Raw genomic sequence first — 22,340 nt, forward strand, 5'->3', positions numbered from 1 at the left:
GGCCTCATACAGCTCCCAGCCAACCTCCCCACAGCCCTTCGCTGGTCAATGGAGCCCAGCGAGCCCAGCTCTACAGCCAGGATGCTCCTTGCTCACCTACCAACGCTTCCACCCAAGAGGAGGCTCTAATTCCTCCTGACTGTGCTACGGCCCTCCAGTGCTTCCTTTCCCGAACCCTCTGCACAAACCCCTTCTCATAGAGCTGATCCCAGCAGAACAGCCCCTCTGCTTTGCATCGGTTCCGCTTCCACCTGCTAATGCTTCCAGCGCTTCTCTTCCTCGTCTCCCCTTCTCCTCCCCACCACACCATTCTTCACAGCACCTACCGTGCCTCCTTCCCTTGAGCTTCAGGGAATCCAGAGATAAAACAATAAAATAAAATAAAACAAGCCGCTATTTCAAGACTGTGGATCATCTGGAAGAAATACACTGCATAAATATACCCAATTCACAGGACACCTCAGGGAAGGAGCTACTGGGAAACGTGGGCTTGGAATAAAGGAGGCTGCAATGTAGTTTTTCATAGGCCACACAGGTAGTGAGGCGTATTAAAATATGTAAAATATATATTTTTCCATATTTTAACAGCATGGATTGAAAACAAAAGGTTATTCCTAGTGGGTGTGGTCAGACCCAAGCATTAATCTCCATCATCCTCCCACTCCCGTCCACTCGTAGCACGATGAAATTCAAACCAAAATGCCTATTTCCCTGCCCTCGGAACAGCAGATGGAAGTGGGAAGGGAAGGGGAGACCCTTCTGACAAGGAGTAGGATGCCACTAAAGGAAACTCTTTTCCATACATTCATCTCACACGATGATTTCTACGGTCCATCTGTTTCCTGGCTCTTGAGCATCATTCACGAAGGCTCTGGAGGCTCCTCAGGTATCTTCTCCCAGCTGGAAACGCTGCCCACGGCTGCGAGGGGCTCGGGGAGGCAGGGGCAAGGAAGTAGATCTTGCAACTTGTACTGCAGACACAGCTCAAATCCTGGACACGAGGGCTTGATGGAACCACCGAGTCCAGAGAGAAGCAGCCAGTTAAGTTCCCTTTGTAGGTATTTTTCCTTTTCTATTTTCTTCCTTATTTATTTTTTTTTAAATTTTATTATTTTTTTTTTTTTTAATTTTTGCGGGCTTTTTTTTTTGCACTTTTGGAAGAAAGTTGTTAAGATGCCGATTCTCGACGTGACCAAGAACTCCAGAACAACGCAAATAAGAGCCTCCTCCCTCCCCCCTTCCTCTGAAAGGCTGCTAGTTCCCCCCACCGAGGGCACTAGGACGCTGCTGAGAACGGCACGGAACTGGATGAGATTTCGGCTGATTTCACGATGGTGATGACACTGGTGGTGGCAACTTTGGTCGGGGTAATGGGCCCTCGCGCCACAGTGCGAGCAAAGGTCTGGAGTGCTTCGTACTTGGAGCGCAAGGCGTCCAGCTCTAGCTTCATGCTGCTGTTTTCTCTGGCCAGCTTCTCTACCTCTTGCTGCAGCTCAACCCGCTGCCTCTCCAGCTCCTCTTTCTGAGTCACGCGCTTGATGCGGCAGCTGGCGGCGTAGCCCCGGTTCTTCAGCGTGCGCCTCCGCTGCTTCAGACGGATGACCTCCTCTTTGGTGAGACCCCGCAGGTGCTGGTTCAGCTCCCGTACGGACATTGACACGAGTTCATCATCGCTCAGCACTGGGGCATTCTCTCCCGACTCCTCCTTTACCTGCAAACACCAACGGCACAGGGGTAGCAGCGGCCCTGCAGGAGAGGCTGATGGGGACAACAGGGGCTTCCCCTCAGCATCCTACTGGAAATGACACAAAGCACTTCACAGAGCTCGTGCTCCACTCGGACACTGCCACCTCGGCAGGGTGACACATGGCAGAGATGCAAGCAGTGCTCCCATCTGGGTTCAGGTCACCCTCTCAAGTCAAGGACAGCAGTGAGCCTCATAGGAGCAGAGGAACATAGAATGGCCTGGGTTGCAAAGGCCCACAATGCTCATCTGGTTTCAACCCCCTGCTGTGTGTAGGGTCACCAACCAGCAGCCCAGACTGCCCAGAGCCACATCCAGCCTGGCCTTGAATGCCTGCAGGGATGGGGCATCCACAGGGCAACCTGTTCCAGTGCATCACCACCCTCTGGGTGAAACTCACTTTGAACTGAACAGTGAGACTTCTAAGGAAATAAAAGGACATGGAAGTCTTTGGCATTCCTTTGTCAGGAATTCACACCCTAAAGGGGACACCTTTTATCAGCACTGTGCTGGGGCACCAGAGCAGCAGTCTCACAAGCAGAACAGCCACTTGTGTGCAGGGCTTCATTCCACATTCTGTGGCTTTTCATTAAAGACTGCTCATCTGAGTGTTGAACAAAACCAAGCCTGCTTGGCTTCACTTGGTCTGACTTGGTTGTCCTGACTCTGAAGGTACACGAGAGAAATACCAAGGGCTCCTGCTTTCTCTGAAGCACGTTTGCTACCACAGCTGTTTTCAGACCCTTTAAGACACTATTATTCTGTCTCTTCAGAGACTACAGATACCTGGAACGAAGAGCCAGGACACAGCAGAGCACAAACAGTGCACATGTGGTCCACCACACAGCAGGTACACCCAAAGCATTTACTATCAGTGAGAAAATAGGTGGGAGCTGCTTCTCCTCAGTGTATCTTAGAGCTGAGAGCAGAAGTGCTGCACTGTCAGGCCTGGGGCACCGCTTTCAGAATGCTGCCAATGGCCAGAGGTCTCTGGGGCAGCAGATGGGATGATTTGGCCCTATACTCTTTTGCAGTGAACTCAGACTTTTTAACTACAACCAATATCCTTCGACCCATCTCCCCAAGAACTTCTCTGTAGATAATATGAAATTAAATTGGTGCCCATTTGGAGGAGTCTCCCAGAAGAAGAAAAGAAGAGACATGCCATGTACGACAGCCACTGCATGGAGCACGGCTCTGCGGCAGCCTGCCCAACACCCAGCACCCCCAGCACGGCCTCTCCCCTACCTTTAATGCCTTGTTCGGTTTGGGATTAGTCGTCATAACCTGAGCACAGTCTTCTGGACAAAACTGCTCAGAAATTGCAACTGGAAAATAAAACAACACAAAAGAAGATGTTGGGGTTAAGACAAATCTCAGACGTGAAGGCAGGTTAACAGAACAGCGCTCCAAAACCCCCCAACTCCAAAACCCCATCGTAGGAAATTAAAGCACACGAGGAAGGAAGCAGAGATCAGTCCGCCCCATATAGGAAAAATCTGTACTGATAGTCACGTTGCCATTTAATGCTCAAGCTCTTATGTTTTGTTCTAAAGCACAGCGAGGACAGAGCAGGGAGGGAAGGACGTGGCTGATGCCGCAGCTGTATGAGCAGCCATGCACTGCCCAGGCCCCACTTGCTCACCTCCCTCCAGAGGCATCCGGACACTCCGGACGCCCTATTAGGGACTGATTGAAGAGTTAGCTCTGCTCATAAAAGGCGCCGAAAAGCCACAAGACAACAACTCCATTCTCATTTCGATGCTTATTAACCCAGCTTGACACTGAATCAGCAAGACAGAAATAGGCTGCCTGGTTCGTCACCTGCTCCCAGCACCGTCCCCACCCAGCGCTCCCAGAAAACCCAAACACCACAAACAAAAGCCCCCTGTGATGACAAAGCACGGCAGCAGCTCGGCTCTCCCGCCGCCCCGACGATGCTCACAGCCCAGCAGCCTGATGCTGTCTGGCCAGGCGGGCGCGTGTCCACCGACAGCATCCCCCGCCAAGACGCTGCCCTTCACGCTCACCTTAACCGAGGACAACACCCAGCCGCAGCTCAGCAACGTCCCCCCCTAAAACCATCGCCCTACAGCACAGCAGCACCACGGCACAGCGGGTACCTACCCCGGGAGGGGCGGGCTCAGCCGTGCCACCATCACCGCCTCCGCCCGTCGCTCCCCGCCGGGAGGGCTCCACGCCGCGCCGGTCCCCCCCCCCACCCCGACGCTCCGAGGGCTGCGCAGCCGGCGGCACCGCGTCTGTCTGCCAGAGTCCTCTCCTTCTCTCTCCCCCCCCCCCCCCTACCCAGCCGGGCCCAAACCCTCCCCATTTCCACGTCTGCGTCGTGTCACACATCCTAATCATTCATGAAAAATCCAGCCAAAGCATCCCAAGCATGATTCCCGTCTGATAGTTGCCATGGTGACCTTGGGAAAGTAGCCAACCCCGAGACAGTCGTCATGGCAACAGAGAAGCCCAAAAGCAATAATGACTTCAGGTCATGTCTGTGCAAAGACATCACCAAGTCGGCGGAGAGTAAACAAACTCATTCATAGCTGCGAACGGGGGGCGGAGGGAGCGGGGTGCCAAGGTGGGCAGTAAGGCTATAGGACACCACCCCGGCTATCAGGGCGTGCATTTCGGTTCCTCCTCTCTTTTTCAGCTCGAGACAGCCCAGCGCTGCGAGTCTGCCAGAGGAGGGCCAAGGACGACCACGCTCCCCAGCGCTGCTGTGTGATGAATGGAGCTCGGAGCAGGCAGCGCGCAGCACCTCCCCGAGCCCCGCTCTGCTCTCCTCCCCGCACACACGGCTCCAGCAGCTCCTCCCGTATGGCACCAAGCCCCACAGCCCCCACAGCCCCCTCCATCGCCCGGCACCTCGCTGACCTGCAGCAGGCTTCGCCTTCAGACCTCAGCGCTGCCCTCCAGCCCGTCCTCCTCCTCCTCATCGCTTCCCCTCCGCCGCCCACCCCGGCGTCCAGGCAGGCACGGAGGAGGAAGGAAAAGCTCGGACGGCCGAGGGGAGCCGAGCACTGCCAGTGCGTAAAGGAAGCGGCCGGCAGCCCCCTCCCTGCACGCCGCGCAGGCACTTGGTGCCATAGTTATGCAGTGAGTCACCAGCTGTTTACAGAGCACAGCTCGCATTCCCACAGCATCAGGAACTCTTCCTCCCCTCGGTATCCCCCCTCCCTCACCTCCCCCCCCCCCAAGCCCTACAAGGATGGGGTGCGCGGTGCGGGCGGAAAAGGGAAGGCTGAGCAGGCTGAGCAGGCGGGCAGGAGGCGGCGGGGCGGCCGCACTGAAAGGCCTTTGATCTGCACCCAGCGGGGCTTCAAAGCGCCGATGGAAAAACTGAATGGGGCGTGAGGCAATGGAGAGATACACTGCGCTGGGGAACAGGAGCGGGCAGAGGTGGGAGCCCTGTGCTGGGGCAGCCATTCTGCCACCTGTCACCCCGTGACAGCAGAGCAGCACTGCAGAGCAAAGCCTCATCCTGCACCTCATCCCGCATGGCACACCGGACAGACCCACCGCAGTGCCATGTGCCAGAGCCACTGCAGGCAGCGGGGCTGGAAGGGGGGTGGGCACGGTGGGGAATGGCTCTCTACAAACATGGACTGCGTGCCACCTGCGGCTGGTGGAGCTGCTGGTGAGCTCCCAGCACCTCATTACCTTGAGAGAGCCATGGAACCAGGGCACGTACGAGCCCACATGGATCAGAGTCCAACTCCCAGCTCCACTCAGGGTCTCCCAAACCCAACCCCAAACCCACCCCCTATGGCTGACAGTGGTGTCCCAGCACTCCCTGAGCTCCAGCAGCTTGGGCTGTGCCCACCGCCCTTCCCCAACCCCCACCCGCCCTTGCCCTGGCAGCTCTCCACCACTCCCTCAGGCCCTGAACCACATCTCTGCACTGCCCATAGGTACCACTCGCACTGCTCAGCTCCCAGTGATAAGGCATCCCTGAGGTTAAGGAGGCAAAAGCCCCAGGGTAGCAGCAAATCACCCCACAGACACCGGGTGGCGTCTCCCGACCACGCTGCTTCGGGGTCTGCTGGGACACCACCTGCAATTTGATTACTACAACCCTTTTAGTCTTTGCCCTATTGCTGCTCATCTTCCCTTAATCGCATTTGCTGCATCACGTCTCAAATTAGGAGCTCAGCTTTTTGGAACAAGGGCCGTATTACATCTTTACCCTGTAAGCAGCGTGACACACTTAGGACACTACATAAATAAAGCAGTGAGTAGTAATACACCAACGGGACATGCAAAGGCTTCCACAGCTCAGATCCACAGCCAGTGTTTTGACTGTGGGTTACATAAAGAGCCCTTGTAATTCCGCAATAAAGTTATCCATCAGCAGCCTCGCCAACGCCCTCTCTCAGACTCCTGTGCCATTGGCAGCACCCCCTAAAAACAAGGCACCCCAACGTCTCCATGCTGAAGGTCTCAGCCCGGAGAACCTCATGATCCCTGTGCTCGGAAGGGGAAGGCAGCAGAAAGCCGAGGCTCTCCATGTGAGGATCACAATGAAGGCAAAAGGAACCACGCCAGAGTGCAACTTCAGACTTTCCACGCTACGGGGCTCTCACAGCGCGTTACGCACTGAGGGATTACCAGCAAGTCAATGCCGACACCCAACCACTGCGCATCAACTCCGCTTCTAAAGCTCTTTCTACACCGCACAAAAAGCCTGGCCAGAACACGAGGGCCTGGCAGGCAGCCCTGCTGGTGTTTAGCTTCCATCCCGAGACAAGCACAGCAAACTGAAAACACGCAGCCCTCACCTTCAGCCGGGCCAGCAACAACTTCCAGAGGGCAGAAAAACAGCGACGCGCTCCAGCAGCAGCAGCAGGGATCTCCAACATCCAACCCCAGCACAGAGCTGAGTCCTGTGGGCAATACTCCTCTTGTTCCCAAACGCAGGGACTGGATTTCCAGGCAGCTGCTCCAGCAAGTCACCCAAATATCGGGTTTACCCCCAAGTCACCCTCAGCTCCACCTGCACTTACTGAGGGCACCTCTGGAGCCGACAGGTGAAGGCAGCCCCAGTTCTCACTCCGCACCTCTGTGTGCCACAGAGCCCCACTGCTCAGCCAGCACACAGAAATCCAGCTGGCGGCCGGTCACAAGCAGCATCCCCAGGGCTCAGTGCTGGGGCTGCTTCTGTTTAACATCTTTATCAATGATCTGGATAAAGGGATTGAGTGCACCCTCAGTAAGTTCGCAGGTGACACCAAGCTGGGAGGGAGTGTTGATCTGCCTGAGGGGAGAAGGGCACTACAGAGAGACCTGGATAGACTGGATCGATGGGCCAAGGTTAACAGCGTGAGTTTCAATAGGGCCAAGTGTCGGGTCCTGCATTTTGGTCACAACAACCCCAGGCAACCCTACAGGCTTGGGGAGGTGTGGCTGGAAAGCTGCCTGATGGAAAGGGACCTTGGTGTGCTGATGGACAGTGGGCTGAATATGAGCCAGCAGTGTGCACAGGTGGCCAAGAGGGCCAATGGCATCCTGGCTTGTATCAGGAATGGTGTGGTGAGCAGGACTAGGGAAGTCATCCTGCCCCTGTACTCGGCATTGGTGAGACCTCACCTCGAGTTCTGTGTTCAGTTTTGGGCACCTCAGCACAAAAAGGACATGGAGGTACTGGAGCAGGTCCAGAGGTCAATAAAGCTTGTGAAAGGCTTGGAGAATATGACCTATGGGGAGATACTGAAGGAACTGGGGCTGTTTGGTCTGGGGAGGAGGAGGCTGAGGGGAGACCGTGTTGCTCCCTTCCAGTACCTGAAAGGTGACTGCAGCAGGGCTGGGTTCTTCTCACTGGTGACAGGATGAGGGGAAATGGCCTCAAGTTGCACCAGGTTAAGTTTAGGTCGGATATCAGGAAAAACTTCTTTACAGAAAGGGTTGTTAAGCTCTGGAATGGGCTGCCCAGGGAGGTGGTCCCTGGATGTGTTTAAAAACCGTTTGGATGTGGTGCTCGGGGACACAATTTAGCGGAGGGTTATTAGTGTTCTGGTGCTGTGGTTGGGCTGTGGTTGGGCTCAATGATCTTGAAGGTCTTTTCCAACCTGAGCCATTCTGATTCTATGAACCCTTTTCCCCACCCTGACAGCCTTCACATCCCGTAGGACAGACTGACACTTGTCATTCATTTGGAAGGAGAGAGGGGAGGGCTGCGCTCCCGGTGTGAATCAGATAGCAGGAGCATATGTAAGGCAACGTATTTGACATGAACAGAGAGAAGACACAAGGAGGGGTGAGTCACTGTTTACTGTTCTAGAGGAGCTCCGCACAGCCCTCGCCCAGCTGGCCAGCTTTCCATTTCCCTTATGGATCGGAACCAGCATCCAGCAGCAGAGAGGAGCTTCACGAACCTTCAGAGCAAAGGAGAGAGCTGCCAGAACACGGCTCTATGAGGCGCTCTCTGGGGAAGCCTGGATGGAGATCAGACAGCCCTTGGTGGTTGGGTAAACAGCCTCGTCAGATGCTGCAGAGCCTGCGGTCAGCAAGCAGAGCACCAGGAGGGCACATTGCACCACATCACAAATGGGACCTTGGGGAGCAGGTGGCCAAAGGGGACAGGTACAGGACAGGCAGAGCTGGTGCTCACCAACCACAGGATGCAGCACTTTTCCCACCATGCACGTACAGGGGGCAGTGGCAGAGCTACACTACAGTCACATCTCAGCATCGCTAGTCCAGGCAAGCTGAGCCTGCAAGCAGCAGCCAGCTCACCCATCCACAGAGCAATGCAAGGACAGGTCAGGATCCCCAGTGTCCCCATGCCATTGCCAGCCAGCAGGTCGGACACCTTCAGCTGCTGCACAGCAGCGTGGCACCCAGGTCCTGCAGCACCGCAGAGCAGGGCTTTGCTACGCCTGCTATCCCACTGCAGTGGGACGGCTCCCACCTCTCCTCCAGCCCTCATGTTTATGGCCGTGGAGCTGCATGGCTTTGTGCTTGCTTCATGCTTGGAAGGCTCAATGCTCGGGGTTTGAAGATAGCCTGAAACAATAGCTCAGACAGAAGTGGAAACTGCCGGCTCATCTCGACAGGGTGCTGAGCCGGAGACTTCCTGAGAGCTGAAAGCGCTCGCGCCGATCGAGCACTTCACAGCTGGATGTTTACAGCACGGCCAGCTCAGCACACAGCCCCAGAGCTCCCAGCCGTCCCCTCCTGCCGCCCAAACACAGCCAGAGCCTCACGCTGCCCGCTCTCACACCGCGCATTCCACGCCGCTAATCGCTTCCCAACACGGATGCACGCAGGGTGTATCGTGCTGCTCCGAGCTTTCCCTTTCGGAAGGCACACGCATAGCACCGAGCGAACCACGAGCCGCAACAGATTGCTGAGGGAGCACGAGAACGGGATGAAACACAACAAACCAGAACGAGGGGAAGAGCAAAAAGCTGACGATTGGCCGCCTGGCTCAGAAACACCTCCGAGGCCGGGCGTGAGTTTGCAGCAGCATAGGTACAGACAGGTAACGTGCCAAGGTGAGCCTCCAGCTACGGACAGCCGCCGTGCCCCAGCCTCGCGGCGACCGCAACGACCATTAGAATTAATTAGCGCCCCGCAGCCCGTCAGGTGCCGGCAGAGTTAACTCCGCTGCGTGCCGGCCCTGCGCGGCGCCATTGGGCAGCAGCGGCGTCCATCACAGCGAGGAAGTGACTGCGCGGGGAAGGAGCAGCGCTGCGCTGCGTTGGGGGACGCGGAAGGAGAAGGGAAAAGCAGCAACACGCAGCGCTGCGCGCAGACACCGCCAGGTAATGAACGCTGTGAAGTGCCGGGGTGCGGCGATGGCGCAGAGCTGCCTTCCAGCACATCCCTCCCGACGGCTGTGCCCGTTCCCAGCCCCGCTCGGGGCTGTTGGAACTCAGAAGGCAGGGGCAGGTGACAGCAATATAAAGGCCCCGTAGCTTTCTGTGACAGCGCTGCCCAACGGGCCCGTTCCCAATTCGGGACCTGGTGACCTGCTTTTGGTGGAGCTCTGGGACGGCCCCGCGGGAGAGGAGCGGGGGGAGGACGGCCCTCCTGCAGCTCCGCTCTCGGTTCCTCTCCCCGGTGTCCCCACGCTGCTCCCCGGCTCTCACCCTCCCCACCTCCACGAGGAGCTCGGAACGGCTTTTCCCCCAGCCCCGTTTCCGAGCAATATCGGCACTCATCACCCATCACCACCATCATAACAAAGCTCCCGGCCGTCCCGCGCGACGGCGGCTGACACGAGGAGGACGCTGCGGGGCACGGCGGTGCTCAGCGGTCCCCGCACGGATCCCCGCGGGAAGCAGCGCTGCGCGTGGCCGTGGGCCGGGTGGCGCTCGCAGCCTCCAGGCGCGTCACTGCGCGGTATTTCCAACCGCCCGCCGCCGCCACAACAGGTTGACCCCGCTCTATTTTAAGCGGCGTTCTGAGATCCAAAGGCGGCACGGAGCGCGGCAGCCCCGACTGGCGGCAACTTTCTTTCGGCGGGGACCCTCAGAGGGGATGGGGGGAACCCGCACCTCCCCCCCGCCACGTGCCGCCGGGCCCGGTGCTGCGCGGCCCGCGCGGGGCGGCGGCCCCACGTGCCGGCGCGGTGGTGACTCAGCACTTTCCGCTCAGTCTCCGCGGGTTCGACCCCGCCCGGACGGCACCGAACGGGACCGCGCCGGTTCCCCCCCCCCCTCCCCAGCCTCGCAATACCTCCAACCCCCCCCGCTGCTCCTTTTCCTCCTCCCCGATCTCTAGTGGTGGCGGCGGAGGCAGAGCCGCGCGGCCCCCCCCACCCCCCGGCCCCACCCCGCCGTCGTGCCCGCGCCCGGTGCTCACCTGCGTGCCGGCGGGAGCGCGCGCGCGCCCGGGGCGGGGGGGGCGGCGGCGTGCGGCGGGGGGCGGCGGCGGGGGCGCTGCTGGGGCTCGCTGCCTCCCTGCGCGCCAGTCCCGCGGACAACAACAAGCGCGGGGCGGCCCCCTCCCCCCCGCCGCGCCGCCGACCAACCAGCGCCCCCGCCGCTTCCGGCATGGCGCGTCACCGCGCGCGTCACCGCCGCCCCGCCCCGCCCCGCCCCGCCCGCTCCGCCGCGTCACCGCCGGCCCCGCCCACGCGGTTCATTCATGGCTGGGGAAGGGGAGGGGACGGGTGACGTCACGAGGCCACGCCCACACGCCTCTGGCGGGCGCGCCCCGCGCGTGGCGCGGTCAGGTGGCGGGCGCGGGACTTGGGGGCGCGCGGGCGGGTCGAGGCCGTGGTGGTGCCTGCGGGGCGAGTCCCGGCCGGGCCGCCGTCAGCAGCCCGAGCAGCACCGCCCCTCTTCTCTCCTCTCCTCTCCTCTCCGCCGAGCCGCTGTGCCCGCTGCTCCGTCCCAATGGCGGTTCAGATCTCGGTAGAGGCTGTTGCATCACCGCTCCTCCTGAAACACCCAGCCCGACCCTCCCCTCTTGCAGTGTCAGGTCAGCGCAGGTGGCTGAGCAAACCCAACAACCCCCGTCGAAACTGGACTCCCGTTGCATTTATGTGCGGGGCTATTTATGGCTGCATTGCGAAGCCAGCGCCGGCTCTTTGCAGTTTGTGCTTTCCAGCCCCAGGGCCAAACCTCCTCAAATAGCCCATGAGGGCCGCACTCAGACTTTAGGTTGGAGCTCCCACGTGATGGCACGGAGCTGCAGTTCTGCTGGCTTCACCTCTCCTGTGTTTGCAGACTCCGCTTAAAATCCGGCCTGCTGGCTGAGCCGCGCTGGGCTCAGGGTTCAAGGGCAGGTCTGAGCCAGCCCTGTGCTCCCTGCTGAGCTCTGGATGTGTTCTGCATCCTCATCTCCCTCTCCAGCTCACAGAGCCCAACAAAGGACAGGAGTCCCATGGCCACCAGTGTCCCCGGTGTGTGGCTGCTCACCCCACTGTGCTCTGCAGGTGGTGGTACGGCCACAAGGGCCCTGTTTGCATCCAGGGCTTCTCCCTCAGGTGGTGGCTGTGTCTTACACGTGGTCTCACTCACTGCAGTGTCCCAAGGTGGGACATTCTCCCCTGGCTTTGCAAGGATGGGGTCGAACATACTGTGTGTGCCTTGGGAGGGGGGTTGCTGAAATTCAGCTCTGGGGTAAATTGGCCATTCACAGCAGATCTGGGTTTTTGTTTTCATTCCCGGAGAGAGCAGCTCTGCTCCAAAGGTCTGTTGTCTTTTGCTGCTGACCTTTAGACTGCAGCGGCCTTCAACAGCAAACAACGAGCAGCTCTGATCCCCTGAGAGTGCAAACCTGGCTGGGAGCGTGCACAGACACACACTGCTTAACCAGAAGAGTGTGAGCACATGGCAGAAAGTGCTCCGGGTGAAAAACAAGGGGACAAAAGGGGCCTTGGGGGGGGGCTGTGGGTCAGCCCTCCTGCTGTGTGCTCAGAACAGGTCAGGCCCCATGGAGTGCTCAGCACAGGCATCTCTTCCAGCCTCTGCTTGGGCTGAAACGCTCTGATCCTGCAAAGGGGAGGGTGGAAACGTGACCGTGCAGCATCTTGAGACCCAACGTATACACAGGAGAACTGAAAGCAAAAGTCATCCACCTCCCATATTTTCCAGCACGGGGCTTTGGAACAGCATTGGGTGTGGATCTACCTGTACGTACAGACACATTACAAACGCACAGCAAAGCAAACCGGACGAGAGAGCAGCCGTGAAATCAGCTGAGAGGCGCCTCCACCGGCGCTGCTATTAGAGAGGAGCGGTAGCTGCTGGGCAATTGCTCGGAGTTTTACGGTGGAGCAGGCAGAGCTGCGGCGCTGCGAGCCCCGTGTCTGCGCTGCCTGCACCGCCAGCCGCCCGCAGCCACAGTATCAAGAGGAGACACATGTATGTAAGCGCCTGGCACGGGCTGGGTTGTGCCCCCCTGCTGGGCTGGGGGTCCCGCATTCGTCCTCCTTGCACTTTTTTGGCAGGGCTGGTTCTGTGCCCCCCAAAGGCCATTGCTGCGTCGCGGTGCCCTGGCATGAGCGTTGTGTGCCCGGGCAGGTGGCGTGCCGAGGCGGTCGGGGTCGGTGTGCCGAGGCGGTCCGGTCTGCATGCAGGGTGTGACGGTACCCGCTGCTCCCCATCCCCACCAGCAGCCCCGTGGCACGGGATGGGTGCTGCGGGGTGCTGAGCGGGGTGAGCCATTTTGGTGCAGGGCCGGGGGAGGGACGGTGGGGATAAAATCCGCTATCCAGCGAGAGGCGCCGTGCTGAGCTAGTGCCGATCGCGGGGCGAAGGGGAGCGAGGTCTGGCCGCTTTGGCTGGAGGTGGGGAGGAGAAAGTTGTGTCCTTGTTTATAGCTCTGGGATTGCTCCCTGCAGGCAGCAGGAGCGGAGGCTCTGCTTCGCTTGCAGTCTGGAAGGCGTTTGCCTGAGAAGTTTCTCAAATCATATGTTATCAGTGGGAGGCAAACGCTGACGGCATATTCCCTGCTGCCCAGCCCTCTCCAGGCTGAAAGCTCTGACTCAGGGCTTTAGGCACGAGCAGAGAGGATGCTCAGAGCAGAGGATGCTCCGCACCTCACGGCTCCCAGCGCTGTGGCTCTGCCCCGTTGGGTGATGGGGTCTCACTTTTGTTTGCCATCTTCTGCAAGCGCCATAAATTCAGACCTGGGCAAAACTCTTTGCAGGGACGCTGTCAGCAACCCAGAGCATGCAGGGTTCGGTCTGGTGGTCTGCAGGGCTGCAGCAGAGCCTCGTGGCTGCCTCTGTGCAGTGGTGGGGCCGGGCATGGGCAGCTCCAAGGCAAAGCCATGCTGTTTGCCATAAGTTTGCAGAGCACATCTCAACCAATGCAGAAAGCTCTGCACCAGGCTCAGGGAAGCCTTGCATGAACTTCCCCTGGCTACTTCCCATAACCGTGCACGTTTCATCTCTCTCCCCTCGCTCCAGCCTCAGGACAATGAGGTCGTACCAGAAGCTGAGAACGGCGGTGCCACAGCTTGTGTTGAGCCAGGAGGAGGAGGAGGAGGAGGATGCGGCCACCCCGACACCTGCTGGCCGCGGCAAGCTGGCCCCGTGGTGGGTGGGCAGTGGGCTGCTGATCACCGCTGTGCTGCTGAGCACCATCACCGTCTGGGTGCTGCGACAAGTGTCCAGGGGCTGGCACGGCCCCGCACCACCTCCACAGTGTCAACTGGTCCCCGAGAGCCACCGCTATGACTGCTACCCCGAGAGGAACGTGGTGGTGACCCAGGAGCTGTGCGAGAGCCGGGGCTGCTGCTTCATCGAGACCCTCCCTGCAGTGGGGGGCAAACGGGGGGTGCCCTGGTGCTTCTACCCACCCAACTTCCCCAGCTACGTGGTGCAGAGCCTCAACCAGACAGCGCTGGGCATGACGGGGCTGCTGGTGCGCAGGGAGAAGGCCTATTACCCCAAGGACATCCAGCTGCTGAGGATGGATGTGGAGTTCCAGACAAACACCCGGCTGCACATCAAGGTGAGCGTGCCTCCAGCTCTCTTCCAGAGCTCTGCACTCCGTGCCACATCTGTAGGTGACCATCCCCTGCTCAGAGAGGAGCTGGCAGCTGCTTTGCTCCCGGCATGAACACACGTGTCCTTAGTGAGCATCTCCAGCCCTTTGTCCTCCTGCTGTGCTGGTACTCACAGTGTCTTTTCTCCCCCTCACAGATAACCGATGCAGCCAAGCCCCGCTATGAGGTGCCCCTGGAAGTTCCCCGGGTGACAAAGAGAGCAGAAAACCCCATCTACAGCCTGGAGATCTCCCAGGACCCCTTTGGGGTGCTGCTGAGGCGCCAAGGGACAGGGACAGTGCTGTAAGAGCCCACCTCCTCTGTGCATCCTTCCCTCGCTGGGATTCAGTGTGCAGCCCTGAGCACTTTCCTTAGGGAAAAATGCACCTACACATCTCAATCCGTTAGTTACCATTGCTTTCATCCTTGCCACAAGATGTGGTTCTCACATGGGGACACAGCAGCATGTGGCTTTCTGGCCATGCAGGCTGGAAATGTGGCCATGCAGGACTGGGTGGGATCAGTCCCCACCCAGTAAGCTCTGGGTCCAGGCTTTTGGGGGAAGAAACACCAGTGGCTTCACTGTGCTGCTCCGATCCCCTCCGTGCCTTTGCCTGTGCTGAGCCATGGGGAGCTGCAGTGCTCATTGCAGGGCAGGGGGTCCCAGTACTCCCCCAGATCCCGTCTTGTCCTCCTCCCTCCCATTTTGAGCCCTGTGGTCTGTCCTTTCCTCAGGAGCTGCTTATCAGCAAGGGCAGCCGGAGAACTCCCCAGCCACATCGCCTGGGTGGTTAATTATAACCGGAGTGGAAACTGCTGGTGTCAAATGAACGGCTGTTGCCGGGTTGGGCTGGCTGGGGTCAGGATGTGCCACCACCCAGACCCCAGTCTGCCCTGACAGGGCTGGAGGTGGGATGGGACTCACTGCTTTGCAGCCGTTGGGATGCTTCTAGAGGGAAGGGCACATCACTGTGCGGGGATTGCCATCCCATGGTTGCCTTCTCTCTCCCTGTGTCACCTGACAGGCTCAACACCACCGTGGCTCCCCTGATCTTCGCCGATCAGTTCCTGCAGATCTCCACCACGCTGCCCTCCAGGTTCCTGTATGGGCTGGGGGAGCACCGCAGCACTCTGCTGCACAGCCTCGACTGGAACACCCTCACCCTCTGGGCCCGTGATGTGGCCCCCACGGTACCCCTGGGGCAGGGATTGGTCACGGGGAGGATTTCAGTGCAATTGCAAAACATGTGCCCTGATGGCCCTGAGCGCTTTCTGGGCCACGCAGCACGTTGTGGTGTGCTTGCCCTGGGCACAGCTCAGCAGCGTGCAAGGGAGAAGCAGCTCCTGTGGCTGCCAGCTCCAAAACTGTCCCCACCTCCCCGCCATGCCCTCCACGGAGTGACAGATGCTTGGCTGGGTGCTGGCAGCTGATGTGACTTGGGAATATTGGTTAGCCCAAGTCTCATGGCTCTGGGCTGAGCTGCTCTGCCCGGGAGCTGCTCTCTCACCAGGCTACCCCTGCTTGCAGGAATCCTTCAACCTGTACGGCGTCCACCCCTTCTACCTGCTGATGGAGGAGGGCGGCGATGCCCACGGGGTTTTCCTCCTCAACAGCAATGCCATGGGTAGGTGTGTGGCATTGGTTCGGGATCTTGGGGCAAGAGGAAGCCATAAAAGGGAAAAGATGTGGTCCGATGGCTCCGTTATTGAGCTGAGCCATCTGTTTCCTGGCTGAAGCGAGACTCTTTAGCAACTGCCAAGCAGTTTAACCACACGCCCAGCTGCTGAATTGCTGTCGGGAAAGCGAATCCCTCACATGCAGCTCTGTGCCCGTTTCCCATCTGCCCAAAGCAGCCTTGCCCCGAGGCCGTCAGGGTGTGTGATTCCTGCCCAGATGGGGATGCTGCCTGCGCTGTCTCCAGCTGTTCCCAGCTGAGCTGTCTCTGTCCCGCAGCACCCTCCTGCTGGTAGCCCCACAGGGTCCTGTTTTGCCAGGGATGACACTGGTGGTCACCCACCCCCCTCCCTCCAGTAGCCATCTGGGACCGTGCTGCTCAGAGCAGGGCTCCAGCTGTGCTCAGCTTCAGTGCAGCTCTGCTTCCCAGGGTAAGCCTGGGGCAGAGCACAGGGAAATGCATCACCCAGCTGAGGTCTGAGGGCTCAGCCATGTGAAAAACCCGGGATCCCCCTGACTCCTGTGCACCGGAGCTCTCAATTCATTCTTCACTTCGGAAACGAAGTTTGAGGAGGGATGTGAAGGAAGGCAATGTGTTCGGTTTTTAAGTGGGTGCCAATGGAGGGCACAGCTTTCAACTTGAAGAGCGTGTTCATAGGGAGCTTTCTCCATGTATAAACCAATCATCTGCCCAGCCTGTGATGGTGCGAGCCCTGGACACCCACAGGGATTTCTCCTTTCCTGCATTGTGGTGGTGCTGCCTGGCCCCATGCTGGGCTGCTCCCCAGGTCTCACTGTGCTTTTCTCCCCACTGTGCAAAGAGGTGGCCCTGCAGCCTGCCCCGGGCCTGACTTGGAGAACCATTGGAGGTGTGCTGGACTTCTACATCTTCCTGGGGCCTGACCCCAACATGGTCATCCAGCAGTACCAGGAGGTGATAGGTAAGCATGCACACCATTAAGTGCTCTTCCCTTTGTCTCTGTGCCTGCATCACCCTGCCCCATCCCCATCCCTCCAGAAACACCATGTGGTCACCCCGTGCTCCATCTCCCTTTTTCCCTTCCTCTTCCACCCCATGATAAGAGAGGAAACTCTCCCATCCCTTTGCCATGCTGACATTGCTTTGGGGCACACTGCAGGTTTCCCAGCCATGCCGCCCCTCTGGGCACTTGGCTTCCACCTCTGCCGTTGGGGCTATGGCTCCAGCAACGAGACCTGGCAGACTGCAAGGGCTATGAGGAACTTCCAGATCCCACAGGTACCCCATGGAAGGAGGGAGGGATGGGGGCTGTGTGCTGCTGCCTGCTCTGAGCCCATTCCCCGCAGGATGCGCAATGGAACGACATCGATTACATGGACGGGTACCGGGACTTCACCTTTGATCCCCAGAAATTCGCCTCCCTCCCCTCACTGGTGGAAGATCTCCACAAGCACGGGCAGCACTATGTGATAATCTTGGTACTTGTCTCAGGGCTGTCACTGCTCCAGAGCTGGGCTTGGTGGCTGCAAAGCAGGGACTGGGGGCAGCTCACGGCCCTCCCCCTCTGGTGCCGGGGTGGTGGCAGCCAGCTCCAGGGCTGGGGATTTTTATCAGCGCCTGCAATCTGCCATTGGAAATCCCCTGTAAGGGCAGGGAATGCTGAGATATGGCTCAGGTTATTGCTCTATGCTCCCATCTGCTGCGGGAGCACAGGGAAGTGGGCTGCTCGTCCTCGTGGGCAGAGGGACCGTGACTGGGGTCTGGGTTCAACTCGTGGTGCTCGACACAGGAATCCCCACTTCCCCACCAGTGCTGAGCTCTCGTGACCCCACGGTGATGTCCCACTGCCAGGAAATGGGATGTGGTTCTGCTCATTGTGGGCGGCAAGGGCTGGGGCTCCTGGGGTGGAGATGGAACCTGGGAGGGGACGTTGGGTTGCCCCGGACAGATTGAAGTCCCCTTCGTAGCCCAAGCTGTGACCTGATGCTTCTTGCATAAGTGCATGATTTCTTATATTTATCCCCCCCACCCCATAACCCCATAACGGGTCCTCGGGACTTGCAGAAGTGACATTATAGAAAATGAGCCTGGAAGTGTTGAAGCAAGTTTCTGTTCCTCTTGGTTGAAACAGTCGCCATGTGCGGGCTCTGGCTGACCCTGCCTTGACTGTGCTCTCTGAATCACACTGGCATTGCAGGGGGAAGGGGCTGAGAGATACCGACCCTCTGCTCCATCCCCAGGATCCCGGCATCAGCAGCACCAGCCCACGTGGCTCCTACTGGCCTTTCGATGAAGGCTTGAGACGTGGTTTGTTCCTAAACACCACCCAGGGGCAGCCGCTGATTGGGCAGGTGAGGAGCTGGGGGGAAACCCTGGTGGCTTTGCAGGAGTCGGGCTGGGATTTCTTCCCTCCTGCTGGAGGAGAAGGCAGGTGGCTGATTGCCAGGGTCCTGCTCTCAGTTTTCACCTCGTGGCATCACCACCCGCCTCCAGAGCCAACCCCTGCCCTGGCAGAGGCACCCGAGCAAGTCATATGAGTGGGGTTGGTGGTTCAGCCTGAGGCCGATCATCTGATCCTCTCCCTTCCTGTTTTTGAGATGGGAAGGGGTTGCCTGTGATGCTCAAGCGCCTCCAATCTGCTCCGGACCCATAGCCAGTTTGTTACCCGTTCGCAGCCACTTGCTCCTCCTGGCTCTCCCTGCCCTACTGTAACTTTTAACAGTCTAAAACAAAAGAGGGAAAATGACCCAACTCTGTAATTCCAACACTGTCATTTCTGGAGGGAGGTGAAACACAGAGAAATCCCAGCTCTTCCCCATCACTGGCACATGCAGGCAGGTGCTGCTCTCCAGCTCACCCCGTGGTGCTCAGGGGGGCGGGATGCTGCACACACAGCATCCAGTCCTGGAAGCAGTTCAGCCCTGTGTCCTTCAAGATGCCCACAGCCTCGGGGTATCCCCTTCTCCTTAGTGTTCTGCCCTGCTGAACCGCTGCTCTGCCACTTCCCTGCAGGTCTGGCCTGGTTACACTGCCTTCCCCGACTTCTCCAACACGGACACACATCAGTGGTGGCTGGAGAACCTGCAGCGCTTCCACACCCACGTGCCCTTCGATGGCCTCTGGATCGTAAGTGCTCCCTGTTGGCTGGTGCCATCTCCCTGCTCCTGGAGCAGCAGCCGTTCCCCAAGTGTTGCTTTTCTGGCTTCATTCCCTTTGGCAGGAAAACACCCCAAATATGTGACTGTCTGTGTGTGCTGGGCAAAGGGGCTCAGTGGTGCTGGTGGTGTGGGAGGGAGCCTGTGGGTTCCAGCACACCCCTCTTGCGCTGCCCTTGAGGTGTCACTAATCCCCATCAGCTCGCCCTTCACACTGCTCTGTGGTTTCGTAGGACATGAACGAGCCATCCAACTTCATGGATGGGTCTGAAGAGGGCTGCCCACCCGGAGAGCTCGACAGCCCCCCGTACACGCCGGGTAAGGAGGGTGGTGAGATGCAGGCTGCGCTGGTAGGTACCGCATGCTCTCATCGTGCTGAAAACTGAGTGCTGTGGAGGAAAACCATCCTTCCAAAACATCACGTCTCTGTTCCGCACCCTGAACGTGCCCATCTCTGCTTTCGTGTGCCAGTCTCCACACCCGAGCATTGCACGCTTGTAGCTTTACCGGGGCGCGGGATGGGAGTTGCCATGGGAGCTCAGTTTGCATCACGGGGGGCTCCGTGCCCCTCACCCTGCCCACCTAATGCCAATGGTGGCTGTCCCTCCCGGCAGCTGTGCTGGGCAATTCCCTGACCGCCAAGACGGTGTGTGCCTCAGCGAAGCAGAACGCCTCGGTGCACTACAACCTGCACAACATCTACGGGCTGAAGGAAGCCGAAGCGACGGCGAGGTACCCGAGCACCACGGGGATGGGATGGGTGAGACCGTGATGCTCAGGCATGTCAGTGTAGGAAAAGAAGTGGGGTTTGAGTGCCTGAGCCAAAGGGAGATGCTGGGGCTGCTCACAGCCTCGCGCAGAGGAACGAGGAGAGGAGGGAGGATAAAGCCAGTCCTGTTCCAGACCCCGGGTCTGTGCTACCCATACCCCCAGCGCTGTCTGTAGACGTTTAAGGGGTAAGGAACCTCCTCAGGGCTGCTCTCACCTGCACCTGGCTCTCCCCATTGCCTTCCAGCGCCTTGATCCAGATCCGAGGGAAGCGTCCCTTTGTCATCTCCCGCTCCACCTTCCCCAGCCAGGGCCGGTACTCGGGTCACTGGCTGGGTGACAACCGGAGCCAATGGAAGGACATGTATTACTCCATCCCAGGTAGGTGGCACGATCTCCCAGCCCCAGCCTTCCCCAGGAAGCAGCCCGGCCCTGTTGGGATTTCCTTTCATCCTGCATTTGGGAGGTGATGGAGGCCACGAGGCTCCCCATACCCTGCTGAGCATCTCTGCCCGCCTGTCTGCAGGGATGCTGAGCTTCAGCCTGTTTGGGATCCCACTGGTGGGGGCCGACATCTGTGGCTTCTCCGGCAGCACCTCGGAGGAGCTGTGCACCCGCTGGATGCAGCTCGGGGCCTTCTACCCCTTCTCCCGTAACCACAACAACCAGAACGAGAAGGTCTTGGGAGGGATGTGGTGTATGGGATGCAGGATGTGGGATGTTGGATGTGGGATGTTGGGTACAGGATGCTGGATCTGTGGGATATAGGAGGTAGAATGCAGGGGTTGCAGGCACATTTGCCCCATGTGGGTGGGGATGTGGGTGCGGATGGTGCAGCTGTTGACTCCCTGTGTATCCTCCAGGCCCAGGACCCCACAGCTTTCAGCCCCTCGGCCAGGACAGCCATGAAGGACGTACTGCTCACCCGCTACTCCCTCCTGCCTTTCCTCTACACGCTTTTCCATCGTGCCCACTTGCAAGGGGAGACCGTCGCCCGACCTTTGTTCTTTGAGTAAGGGCACCCTGACTGGTGAGATGCTGGCTGTGGTTGGGTGGTGGAAGAGCAGCTGGTGGCAGCTTTGTCTCCATCCCACTGCAGGTTCCCCTGGGATGTGGCCACATACGGGCTGGACAGGCAGTTCCTGTGGGGCCAGAGCCTGCTGGTGACACCAGTGCTGGAGCCTGGAGCAGACTCGGTGTTGGGCTATTTCCCCCGAGGCGTGTGGTACGACTTCTACACGGTGAGGAGCACCATGGCACTCACATTCAGGTTCAGGATGATTTGCATGAGGCTCTCAGGGATGCTGAAGCGTTGTAGCATCACCAGCCATGGGGCTTGCTACTCGAGTAGATGCTCGTGGCCACACGCCTGAGCCCATCACTGTGTCCCTGACTCCTCTTTGTCCTTTGCCCCCTCCCAGGGCTCCTCTGTGAACAGCAGTGGGGAGATGTTGAAGCTGTCAGCCCCCCTGGACCACCTCAACCTGCATCTCCGGGAGGGTTCCATCCTGCCCACACAGGTGAGCTCCCTGCTGCCACCTCCCTGGGCTGGGGACCCGCTCCTCCTCAGTCCTCAGCACGTGGTAGCCCTCCCTGCCCCATATTGGGCACACAGCCCCACGGCTTCCTTTGAAACCCAGAAACCCGGCATCACCAGCAAGGCCACCCGAGGGAACCCTCTGTGTCTCATTGTGGCCCTGTCCCCACGTGCCACTGCCTGGGGGGACCTCTTCTGGGATGATGGAGAGAGCCTGGACACCTTCGAGCAGGGCAACTACTCCTACCTGGTGTTCAATGCCACGGAGGTGGGACATGGTGGGGAGGGCAGGGGGGTGTCCGGGACACCTGGTGCTCACACCTCCCCCTCCTGCAGAACATCTTCACCTCCAACGTCCTTCATGCCAGCACTGAGGCCACCTATGTCACCATCGATGCAGTGAGCTTCTATGGAGTGCAGGAGCCGCCCAGCAAAGTCCTCCTGGATGGGCAGGAGAAGCCCTTCTCCTACCTGGACAACCAGGTACGGCTTTGTCTCGGTGTGCTCTGTCCCGGGGCTGCCCATCCCTCCTCTCCCAGCCCTCATGGATGGTGCTTTTGTGCCGTGTGTGTGGGGTTGAGCTCATTGCTGAGAGCTGGAGCAGCTCAGCCACGCTGTGCCCTCATGTCCTGCAGGTCCTCACCGTCAGTGGCCTCGACCTCAGGCTCAGCCAGGGCTTCTCCCTGCAGTGGCTGTGAGCTGTGGGGCACATTGCTGCCCTGCCTTGCCATCACTGCTGTGCACGTTCCTGCTCCAGCCCTCAAGGCCAGGATGGTCACACGGTGCCAGGGACTGTCACCTGCTGTCACCCGCTGCTGCAGATGGGGGCGAGGGGTGTGGGGATGGGGGGGGGGCTCCGTGCTACCTCATCAGTGTGGGTGAGGGCCCCATCTGCAATAAAGGCACGTGGAGAGCTTGGTGTCTGGGTGTCCTTCTGTCCTCACGTTCTGCACTTCTCCACCATGCTCCGCAACTCACCCTTATGACTCTAAATTCACCCTTATGTCCCCCAGTTCACCCTT

General features: G+C 59.2%; 2 protein-coding genes across 6 annotated transcripts; one reads left to right on the plus strand and one right to left on the minus strand.

The window, feature by feature from the left end:
- Positions 1–1,132: 1,132 nt before the first annotated feature.
- On the minus strand, positions 1,133–10,690 carry MAFK (MAF bZIP transcription factor K). Of its 4 annotated transcripts, none has more exons than XM_072348932.1 (3): positions 3,775–3,881; positions 2,993–3,072; positions 1,133–1,711 (listed from the first exon to the last, which is right to left on the minus strand). In XM_072348932.1, the coding sequence occupies exons 2-3, from the start codon at positions 3,026–3,028 to the stop codon at positions 1,277–1,279; spliced, it is 471 nt and encodes a 156-aa protein (XP_072205033.1). In that variant the 5' UTR covers positions 3,029–3,072; positions 3,775–3,881; the 3' UTR covers positions 1,133–1,276. The 4 variants fall into 4 exon arrangements, with proteins under 4 accessions (XP_072205033.1, XP_072205031.1, XP_072205034.1 ...); XM_072348930.1 differs by lacking the exon at positions 3,775–3,881 and adding an exon at positions 10,565–10,690 and having other exon boundaries at positions 1,139–1,711; XM_072348933.1 differs by lacking the exon at positions 3,775–3,881 and adding an exon at positions 4,634–4,767 and having other exon boundaries at positions 1,139–1,711.
- LOC140258555 (lysosomal alpha-glucosidase-like) lies at positions 9,401–22,239 on the plus strand. Of its 2 annotated transcripts, none has more exons than XM_072348929.1 (20): positions 9,401–9,522; positions 13,623–14,169; positions 14,361–14,506; positions 15,229–15,394; positions 15,732–15,828; positions 16,700–16,819; positions 17,018–17,136; positions 17,205–17,336; positions 18,099–18,209; positions 18,871–18,984; positions 19,247–19,331; positions 19,628–19,745; positions 20,029–20,162; positions 20,308–20,459; positions 20,645–20,793; positions 20,881–21,022; positions 21,203–21,301; positions 21,422–21,586; positions 21,655–21,801; positions 21,954–22,239. In XM_072348929.1, exons 2-20 carry the CDS (start codon positions 13,633–13,635, stop codon positions 22,014–22,016), a joined length of 2,796 nt encoding a protein of 931 aa, XP_072205030.1. In that variant the 5' UTR covers positions 9,401–9,522; positions 13,623–13,632; the 3' UTR covers positions 22,017–22,239. The 2 variants fall into 2 exon arrangements, with proteins under 2 accessions (XP_072205030.1, XP_072205028.1); XM_072348927.1 differs by lacking the exon at positions 9,401–9,522 and adding an exon at positions 12,479–12,573.
- Positions 22,240–22,340: the final 101 nt, after the last annotated feature.

The sequence above is a fragment of the Excalfactoria chinensis genome, chromosome 14 (assembly GCF_039878825.1).
Source record: "Excalfactoria chinensis isolate bCotChi1 chromosome 14, bCotChi1.hap2, whole genome shotgun sequence".
In the NCBI taxonomy this organism is placed as follows: domain Eukaryota; kingdom Metazoa; phylum Chordata; class Aves; order Galliformes; family Phasianidae; genus Excalfactoria; species Excalfactoria chinensis.